Here is an 11,726-nt window from a genome sequence, read left to right as displayed (position 1 = left end):
ATTGTGATGAAGGACTACAACAGAGGAACTTGTCTGTTAATAGATATGTCTGTCCCACAAGATCAAAATATCTCAAGAAAGGAATATGAAAAGCTTTCTCACTATAAAGATCTGCAAATTGAAATCACAAAAATGTGGAAGCTGAGTACAATGATAATACCAGTAGTAATTGGTGCATTGGGAATGATAAAGAAGGGAGCTGAGAAGTATATTAAGCAACTTCCTGGCAACTCCAATTTCCAAAAGATAACTTTGATGGGTACAGCACTCTCCATTTAAAATGGAATAAACGTGGTGATAATTTCAGCATGCATAGCAAAACAAAAGTGCCTTTGCTACTCTTGGCCTCTAGAGGATGCCTGGTACTAAGGTAGCTGAAATAAAGTTATAATGGAAAGAAACCATAAATACTACTACTACTACTACTACTACTACTACTACTACTACTAATAATAATATAATAATAATAATAATAATAATAATAATGGGAAACTTTATTAAAAAATTGCTTTTATTCTTTTTAAGTTAAAAATAATGAGGAATTATTCAATATACTATTTTAAAATTATTCATTAAGTTGTATATTTTTCAAATTGAAGGCGGAGAGCTGGCAGAATCGTTAGCACGCCGGGCGAAATGCTTAGTGGTATTTCGTCTGCTGCAAACGTTCTGAGTTCAAATTCCGCCGAGGTCGACTTTGCCTTTCATCCTTTCGAGGTCGATTAAATAAGTACCAGTTACGCACTGGGGTCGATATAACCTACTTAATCCGTTTGACTGTCCTTGTTTGTCCTCTCTGTGTTTAGCCCCTTGTGGGTAGTAAAGATAGGTATATTTTTCAAACTTTCTTGGAGTTAATTATTACTAACTGAAAAGTAAGATAGTTTCTGAAATTAAAAAAAGCACCCAACTGCTAAATATTGAAATTTTATCTTCATATGTTTGATTAGTTGTAAATAAGGTTGCTTAGTTTCAGGATTATCAACAGGCTGAGGAGTTCTTTTCATGAAGGTTCTGCATATACCTCACTATCATGGATTCTAGCTGACCTTCCTGTTCTTGAATCACTGTTTTTTATATGGACCTTCAGAGATTAACTCTAAATAGGATGTTCTGGTATGGTGCAATATGTATCTTCATTAACGTCTAGAGAGTTAGGCTGTGAAGATGTTAATCTTCGACTGGGTTCACTGATATGAACTGGAGTACTATTTTGCATAGAAATACAGTTATCTTCATCCACATCTTGAAGTGTTGATGCATTACTTCTGCTTCTTCTATTTCTGAGCATCATACATCTGCAATAGACAAAAGATATATATATAATGTAATATTTGTCAATCAGTTGGTTGCCATAATAAAACTCCAAGTTTCGGATGTCAGTGCAGAACCCCGCTTAGGCATCTCATCAGTTATTAAGACAAACAAAAATGCTGTTTGTCTTAATAACTGACGAGATGCCTGAGTAGAGTTCTGCCCCAACATCTGAAACTCGGAGTTTTATTATGGCAACCGACTAATTGTCACATATTACATTATAGATAAATTCTTCTATTTACACAATATCGAGATCTCATTCATTCTTTTGTTGTCATATTATTATTATTAATATATATATGTATGTGTGTGTGTTTGTGTGTATGCATATATATGTATATATATATATATATATATATATATGTATATATATTATGTATATAGATATATATATATATATTAGATATATATATATATGTATGTATGTATATGTATGTGTGTGTGTGTAAATATATATATATATATATATATATATATATGTGTGTGTGTGTGTGTGTGTGTATGTATATAATTAATAATATCAGGGTGAGAAAATATTTTAGAAATTTTTACTACCAGTGGCTTAGTGTATTTAAATGTACACTCTATATGAATAATATATAGTCTATTGACTAATTTTTCTACATGATAGACCACTGGTAGTAAAAATTTCTAAAATTTTTCTATAATGAATAGCACCACAGTATGTCCTTGTTCTGTTGTTTACCTTTTACTGACCAGAACAAAGTATTGAGTCATACCATAAATTATGTGGTTTTTTTAAAATTGCATGAACTAAAAGTCAGAGGGGGCAGGATAAACTACCTGCATCAACATGCTATAAAAGCAGGGAGTAATTTTACCGTATACTTATTCTTAGTACAAGTTTTGAAGAGTGCAGTTCGATTTTAGCAGTTATTTCTTCAAAGCTAAAATGGAAGTGACAAAGGAGCATATTTGGCATATTTTGTTTTATGAGTTACGTAAAGGCAACAATGCAGTGAAAATGTGAAGAATATTAATGCAACATATGGTGATTGGACAATATGCATAAGCCAATGTCAGCAGTAGTTCCAGAAATTCTGAGCTTGGAACAACAACCTAGAAGATGAGCCACATCATCATCGTTTAGCATCCGCTTTCCATGCTAGCATGGGTTGAACGGTTCAACTGGGGTCTGAGAAGCCAGAAGGCTGCGCCAGGCCCAGTCTGATCTGGCAATGTTTCTACGGCTGGATGCCTTTCCTAACGCCAACCACTCTGAGGGTAGTGGGTGCTTTTTACATGCCACCGGCACAGGTGCCAGACGAGTCTGGCAATCAGCCACGATCGGATGGTGCTTTTTACGTGCCACCGGCACGAGGGCCAGGCGAGTCTGGCAAATGGCCACGATTGGATGGTGCTTTTTACGTGCCACTGGCACGGGGGCCGGGTGAGGCTGGCAACGGCCACAAACGGATGGTGCTTTTTACGTGCCACCAGCACGAGGCCAGTCAAGGCGGTGCTGGCTGGCCACGCCACAGATGGTTCTCTTACGTTTCACCGTCACTAGTATCACAGCTGCAATTTCCATTGATGTTGATCGATTTCGATTTTCCACATCTTGGAAAATCTGTAGAGCTTCACGAGAACATCCTACAAACCCTGGTGGAACAAAATCCCATTGTAACTGTTGAGAAACTAGCAGAGAAGCTTGGATTTGGTCATTCAGCTATTCATCAACTGCTGCATGCCATTGAAAAAGTCAGCAAATTGGGTCAAGGAGTTCCTCATAAACATTCCAAGTCTAATCACATGCAGAGAGTGAATGTGTACTCTTCTTTACTGTCACATATCACAAATGGACCTTTTTTTTGATCGAATAGTGACTGGTGATGAGAAATGAGTACTCTATAAAAATGTCAAAAGCTGAAGAATGTGGGTAGGGAAAGGAGAAACAGTGGGACCCCAGGCTAAGGAAAATCTTCACACACGTAAGGTGTTGTTATTTGTTTGGTGGGATATGAAAGGTTAGTCTACTTTGAACTTTTAAACCCCAAACCAAATGATAACAAAGGAGATCTACTGTGATCAGCTAAGAATGACATTCCAAAGGCTGAAGCAGTGTGAATAGGAAATGATGCCCCACCCTTCATATTTGCCAGACATTGCCCTATCTGATTAACAGTTATTCTGCAGTTTTTAAAATCATTTGGATGGAAAAAATATGAATTTTGTAGACAAGGTCAAAACAGTACGAGGGAGGAGTACTTTTCATCACGGACAAGTGAATTTTGGAAGAGGGGCCTTGCAAGTGTACTAGATAGATGGAAGAGAATTGTAGAATATGAACGAGACTATATTTTAAGTAAAAAAGAACTTTGTTTATCTCAATTTTGAAAGATAAAAGAAGTGTATAAGAATTGTGTTATCTATGGAATGACCCAATAATTTTTTTCCAGTTCAGACTTTCCATATCTAAAGAGAGAATTTTCTGTGAACAATATAAATATGAGGTTCTGGTGATCTGATAAGCTAGCTCTGTTTAGATGCATTAATTTGTGAATATATGATTGTATTGTGTAATATGGAGTATACATATTAATACTACATGAAGAAGGTAGCAAAACATCCAGAATTCTTTGGTCATCAGGCAGTTAAATTAATTGATATTCACCTCTCACACCATCTGACTTTCGTGGTTCATATTCTCCTCACAGAATAATTTATCACTCGGATTTTCAGGCTTTCCAGTTACACAGAAACTTTATGTCATAAGTTTTGTAATTGATCTCGACATGAACTGATAGCCAAGACTGTAGGAAGAGCTTACTGTGATATCTACAAGCTTCTCTGAATCCATATTTTATACTACTCTTTTTGATTTTTAAATATATATATTCAGGTGCTGAATAAAATCACTTCTTTCCATGTTCCTGCCCACGTCCGTTTCCTAGTTTTCTGATTTGGCACTATCAATGTAGGCACACTGAGAGGTAGGTCTAGCAAGATTGTTGAGATGCTTGAACAGAGGCGTGTTGATGAATGTTGCATCGAAGAGATAAGGTGAAGAGGAGCTTCAGCCAGGTTCCTCACAGGCAAGATATATAAGTATAAAATCTTTTGGGAAGGTAACAGTGACGGAGTAGGTGGCGTGTCATACTTCTTGCAGAGAAATGGATGGATAAGGTTATAGAGGTAATCAGAGTGGGTGATAGAGTGCTTAAGCTTAGGCTAGTCTTACAGTATAGTATAATGACAATTATCTCTGCCTATGCCCATCAAGCGGGCCTACCAAATGAACAGAAAAACACTTTTATGACATTCTTCTACAGGCTACTTTAGATACAAATTACAATGATCTCCTCTTTATGGCCGGGAATTTCCGCAGGCATGCTCGACAACAGCCTGGTATCTTCTATGGTGTGCATGGGGGCTATGGATTTGGCTCCCAAAGCAAAGAGGGACAAGGCTACTGGAGTTCTGTGATGCAAATAACCTTTTGATTTGCAACACAAACATCAGGAAGCCAGCCTGCCTCCTAATAACCTATCAATCAGGTGTCTGTGCTAACCAGATCGATTAGATTCTCACCAAACAGTGGGATGCATGGTTGCTCCTAAATACAAAGACCCTTCCTGGAGAAGAATGTACTCCCCAGCATAGACTAGTCATTAGTGACTTTAGACTCCAGGCCAGAAGAAAGCCAAGAAGTAAATCAATCTGGAAAAGAGGAATTTGGAAGTTTAAGGGCCCTTCATATGGTCAGAAATTTAGGGACGTCTTAATTGAGAAGTTTGATGAAAGGGAGGAGGAGATACAGACTTGAGGGCAACTGGGAATTCCTGAGGGACAGCTTGCTGAATGCCACAGACCAAACCCTAACCCTAAGTCCCATCCAGACCTAGGGTAATGTGGTAATCAAATGATGTGATAGACAGGGCCATGCTGATGGCACGTAAAGAACATTTTTAAAGATTGGGCCTCACAGGGGTAAAGTGACTGAGTTCATTTTGAGCATTGAGCCTCACGGAGGCAAAGTGGCTGAGTTCCTTTTGAGTGTTGGGTTTCATGGAGGCAATGATCAAGATCTTTGGCATTATGTTGTACTTGAGAAGAAGAACCATCAAGCCAAGCAAAATTGCAGTTGTGGCAGATACTGGTGTCTCACAAATTGGCACACATGCCAGTGACACATAAAAGCACCCATTACACTCTTGGCGTTGTTGGCATTAGGAAGGGCATCCAACCATAGAAAATCATGCCAAATCAGACTGGAATTAGTTGCAGCCTTCCAGTATACCAGCCTTGTCAAACCGTCCAACACATCCCAGCATGGACAATGGACATTAAATGATGATGTTCATGGTGATGACATATACATATATATTACAATGAAAAATGCAGGTGTATGCATGTTAGAATTCTTTAGTTATTACGCCTGGGAAAATACAGAACAAGATTTCTACAGTGGAATTTGCCCACTTTGTCACCTCTAAATGTACTTAAAATTAAAATTCTACTGTACTTAAAGTATTACAGCTAAGAACAACATTTTGGAAATTTACTATATTTTATTAAAACAAAAATTATAAAAACATTGCTGGATTTTTCCAAAAATAAGCCCATCCAGTTTTTTGTCTGTGGGCTTATATTCAGAAACTCTTTTCGTGTTTAGCCCCAGTAATTTTTATTATTTTCAGAAAAAAAAAGTTATTTAAACAAATTTATTTAAGTCTGTATTTTGGCCTATGGACTTAATTTTGGAAAAAGCAGTTTTTTAAAATGAAATAAAATAAAATGAATTTTAAAAACATACAGCGGAATTCGTTTAATTAGTTATTCCTAGGAGAAAATTGAAAGTGATGAATAAAATTTGGATAATGAGCTATTTTATCCCTACTTATAAGCTGAATAAAACAATCTAATACATTCATACACTATCTAACCACCCACAAAGTATCATCAATGGATTGATTAGGGGGATTTCAATTAGGTTATCTAATTTGTTGGCAAACCAAATAGTTTTTAACAATGTGGTGCCTATTGTTAACGCAGCTTTGAGGAATAGCAGTTTTAAAGAAGATATATACTATTTTAAATGTATCCTATTCATATACAGATTAAGTAAACTTTTTCCAAATCTAGTGGAATCCGGTATTGATATCTTGCATGTAAATAACCCTCCTGAACAACATGACTCCTATCATTTTAGGAGATTTCCTAGGTATCCTAACATGTATAGTAGTAGTAGTAGTAGTAGTAGTAGTAGTAGTAGTAGTAGTAGTAATAGTAGTAGTAGTAGTAGTAGTAGTAATAAAAAATAATAATAAACAGTGGCAAACTGGAAGTAAAACAGTGAGAATACGGGAAGTTATATGGTTTAACTCCGCTTTCTCCCTTCAGGTTAAAAATCTCCCAAAAATGTTTTTTAGTATTGTCGATAAGAATTTTCCTGTGGGCCACAAATACTGCTCTATTTTTAATAGATCTCCTGTCTAAAACTCTTATACTCAACTACACCGAATTTATGACTGATATTCGCAGGGAATAATAGATTTAAGCTTGGGAATGGGAATATGGAATAGGGTAGCCCCAATACGAGTAGTGTTAATAATAACATATATAAAGTATGCACAGGGATGAATAACAGGAATAAAGCCTGCAATTTATGTCCCTTAGGAAAAACGTGGTATACAAGACTGAGGTTGTAATAGCCAACCAACCTAAGAAAGTATACATAGGGACTACTACAGACTTTAAAACGAGATATAGAAGACACATGAGCTCATTCTCAAACCCAGAAACCAAAAATGCAACAGCACTGGCTATGTATATTAATAAACTAAAAATGCGGAATAAGGAATTTAGATTAGACTGGTCAATCATGTCAGAAACCACCCCATATAGAAGGTATACTGGAAGTGAGCAATCCGTATATTTCATACAGGCAAGAAAATTTTAATTAATAAAATCTCAGGCATTATAATGTATGTAGGCATAAGTATTTATCTACGTTTAAGTTTTTTAAAGAGTAGAAAGGATAGAATCTGAACTTATGAACATTGACTTGCCTTAATAAAATAATAAAAAAAATTTTCCGCTCTCGTTCGATATGACTAACTTAAAGTGTAAGCATAAAATTCTATATACTTTGACATCTCAGTGCTTCACAGGCTTAGCTTAGTATTTGAACTTATTAACCTTATATATATAAGTTATAAGTCAGCAATCATTGTAAATTATAAATATCATGTGAACTTTTAAACTGTTCCCACCAACATTCTATAGATTCAACTTATTTTAAATTATTTTTAATTATTTAACTATCTTTAATTATAAACAATCCAACAGTTCATTTAAATGGTTAACTTGATTTAAGTCTTCCTTTCTATTATCCAATATAGCATCCGTCATTTGATTTTTACAAATATAATATATATTTATTTTTATTTTCATTCACACAAATGTCTTATTTCACAACCTTTTTTCACTCCGCAATGCTTTTTTCTATATCCTTGCAAACTTTTAAAAAACTATAATATTTTTAAAAAGGACAATAACATCATCTGATATGATTTCAAGTACTGTAAGTAGGAGATATTTTAAACTTTCTCAAATTTAAAAACTATTTTAATCAATTTTTTGTACATCTGATGAGGGAAATGTGACTATTTGTGTTAGCTGGAAAATTCACCCAATACAAACGTATTCTCCAAAATGATTGTAAGGTTTTGTACTAATGCTTTTCTTTGGATTGCAATATTGGAGCGCTTGAAATCTGATACCTTGATGAACTTTTTATGCATTTTGTATTCCCATGATAAAGGAATTTGACCTACAAATATCTGTTCTCCACTTTGATTTATGTTATATATATGTGTGTGTATACAGGGAGCGATGGGTAAATTGTCACCATTTCCTGTTTTTAATTTCATGCATGTGCATTGTTTGTTTTTGATTTTGTCAACTACACAATACAGTAGGGTCAGTTGGGTACTGTCTGTGAGAAAAATAGCACCATGGCACAATTCACTCTACCAGAAATTTGGAAACACACAAGAAGCGATACAAATATTTTACACTGATACAAACATTTCAGAGTGTTTGGGTGTCAATCTGAGGACAGTGCAATCTGAATCCATGTACTGAGAGTGATAAAAATCAGACATTTACACAACACAATTGTGTTTGGAGTAACCACTTGTGATGACAACATTATGCCTCTATTCATCTTCCCACATGACCTCACACTCAACATGAAGGGCTACATCAAGTGTCTGAAGGAGGTAATGCTGCCCTGGGTCAAGAGGGTGGTGTGGGAAGATCCTATGTCTGGCAACAGGACTCTGCACCATGCCACACGTGCAGGAGAACCCAGTCATGGCTGTTAGATAATTTCTGCAACCACATCACCCCTAACATCTGGCTATCTAACTCCCCAGACTGCAACCCTCTTTATTATGTGTTGAACAAGAAACTCTGTGTCACACCAAATATGAAGAAAAGGCTAGGACTATGGCAGCATTCACCAACTTAAACAAGGAGACCATCCAGAAGATATGCAGGAGATTCTGAAGTCCTCTGGAGGCCAAGGTTGAAGCCAATGACGATTTTATTGAATGAATTTACTCCTTAGTACTTCAAGATATTTTTTATCTAATTTTAGTAAATACATCAGTTACAATGAGATATTAGTGTTATTTTCATTTTTGTGTAATTTAGATGACAGTTTATTCACCACACACTGTATATATGTATATATATGTGTGTGTGTGTGTGTGTGTGTGTGTGTGTGTGTGTATTTCTATTTATCTATAAGTATACACACACACACTTTACTCTTTTACATATTTCAGTCAGTTGACTGTGGCCAGGCTGGACAACCACCTTTAGTTGAAGAAATCGACCCCAGAGCTTATTCTTTGTAAGCCTTGTACTTATTCTATTGGTCTTCTTTGCCGAACCACTACATTTCAGGGACATAAATACATCAACATCGGTTGTCAAATGATGGAGGTGGGATAAACACACACACAAAGACACACAAATGTATATATATATATATATATATATATATATATATATATATATATATATATATATATATATATATATATACATAAATACACAACAGGCTTCTTTCAGTTTCTGTCTACCAAATCCACTCACAAGACTTTGGTTGGTCTGGGGCTGTAGTAAAAGACACCTGTCCAAGGTGCCATGCAGTGGACTAAACCCTGAACCATGTGGTTGAGAAGCAAGCTTCTTCAAACACAGCCATGCCTGTGCATATATGTTATATATATATGTATATATATATATATATATATAATATATATATATATATATATATATATATTGGCCTGCTCGCTTAGCCAATGGGGTGGCGTCATTCGAAAGCTAAAACAATGCGAACGCATTGTGACCAGCGATGTGTAACAACATCTGATGGTTGGTGGTTTGGTTGGTTTGTGATCACGTGATATATATATATATATATATATATATATATATTCCCACACATATATAAATACATGCAGAAAAACACAAATACACACACACATACATGCAAACAAAAGAAGATAATAAAATGAAAGTAAAGATTAATAATATATGATTTTACCTGATACTGAAAATGATGATTATCAAAAATAAGATGCCAATAACTGCAGAAGAAAACAATAAGATATTCAGTTGAACAATATTTTATGTATACTTAAGTGGAAGTTAATATACTTAATGTGAAAATGAAAAATGAATTTATCATATTTCTACATTACCAATGTAATTAAAAGAAAATGTATTAGTTTTAGTGATAATTGCTGTCAAAATCAAGAGAGGCAATTCCACAAAGTTTATAAAAAATTTAATGGAGGCATGCTGTAGAAAGTAGTCTGATTATTAGTATATTTTGGTGGTATATATTAAACCACCTCAGTAAAATATAGTGATATTTATTCTTACCAGACCGCACACACTCTCTCTACTGCATAGTCACATTTATTGTCAGTCCTCAATTTGACAAGCATGCATCATCATCATCATCATCATCGTTTAATCTCCGCTTTCCATGCTGGCATGGGTTGGACGATTTGACTGAGGACAGGCGAACCAGATGGTTGCACCAGGCTCTGAATCTTTAATAATTTTTTATCTTTTCTCCTTCACATGTTTCAGTCATTTGACTGCGACCATGCTGGGGCACTGCCTTGAATAATTTTAATTTTAGTTGAATGAATCAACCCCAGTACTTTTTTAAAGCCTGGTACTTATTCTATCAGTCTCTTTTGTCGAACTGCTTAGTTACAGGGACATAAACACAGCATCATTGGTTGTCAAGTGATGATGGAGCAACAAATACAGACATGCAAACATATACACATGCACACACACACACTCAAACACACATATACATATATATATATATATATGCCAGCCCCGCCCGTCTGGCTCCCTGTGTCAGTGACATGTAAAAAGCACAATCCAAACATGGTCGATGCCACACCCCTCACCTTGGTTGGTTCTTGTGCTGACTTGACTGGCTCTCATGCCAGTGGCAAGTAAAAGCACCATCCAAACGTGGTCGATGCCAGCCCCCTCTGGCCCCAGTGCCAGTGGCATGTAAAAAGCACTCACTACACTCTCAGAGTGGTTGGCGTTAGGAAGAGCATCAAGCTGTAGAAATGCTGCCAGATCATGTTGGAGTCTGGTGCAGCCCCTTGGCTTTCCAGACCCCAGTGGAACCGTGCAACCCATGCCAGCATGGAAAACAGACATTAAATGATGATGATGATATATACAATGGGCTTCTTTCAGTTTCTATCTACCAAATCATCTCACAAAGCTTTGGTTGGCCCGAGGCTATAGTAGAAGACATTTGCCCAAGGTTCCATGCAGTAAGACTGAACCCAGAACTATGTGGTTGGTAAGCAAGCTACTTACCACACAGCCACTATATATATATATATATATATATATATATATATATATATATATTATATATGTATGTATGATGTATATTCATATTAATTATACTAAAAGGGTAAAATCAATAATTTTACTAGCTAGTCAGTGCAGAAATAAAAGCCTCATTGGTAAATTTTACAAACTATTTTATAATTACATACATAATTATAACAAGGGACTGGCTTTATGCTTCACCATGCACTGCAAGAAATAGACACTAAAGCCCCTATTACCACCTTAAAATCTCCAAGAATAACACACTACATTGTAGGCAAGCAAAAGGAAAATAATGAATCAATGAAGTTAGTTAACCTTTGCTTGCCTACAATATAGTGTGTTATTCTTGGAGATTTTAAAGTGGTAATAGAGGCTTAGTATCTATTTCTTGCAGTATGTAGTGAGGCATAAAGCCAATCCCTTGTTATAATTATGTATATAATTATAAAATATTTTGTGTGTATATATATATACACACACACACA

At 35.6% G+C, this 11,726-nt stretch overlaps 1 protein-coding gene across 1 annotated transcript in view; it reads right to left on the bottom strand.

Annotated features, from left to right (window-relative positions):
- Window positions 1–1,099: 1,099 nt before the first annotated feature.
- LOC115217841 overlaps window positions 1,100–11,726 on the bottom strand; it is a 153,567-nt gene continuing 142,940 nt past the window's right edge. The window contains exons 12-13 of the mRNA XM_036507773.1: window positions 9,902–9,944; window positions 1,100–1,298 (exon numbers count right to left, since the gene is read on the bottom strand). Of these exons, the coding sequence (XP_036363666.1) occupies window positions 1,100–1,298; window positions 9,902–9,944 (242 nt within the window). The remainder of the gene's footprint in view (window positions 1,299–9,901; window positions 9,945–11,726) is intronic.

The sequence above is a fragment of the Octopus sinensis genome, linkage group LG12 (assembly GCF_006345805.1).
Source record: "Octopus sinensis linkage group LG12, ASM634580v1, whole genome shotgun sequence".
In the NCBI taxonomy this organism is placed as follows: Eukaryota; Metazoa; Mollusca; class Cephalopoda; order Octopoda; family Octopodidae; genus Octopus; species Octopus sinensis.
The sequence above is the reverse complement of the archived record's forward strand: the minus strand, read 5'-3'. Positions and strand labels throughout refer to the sequence as shown.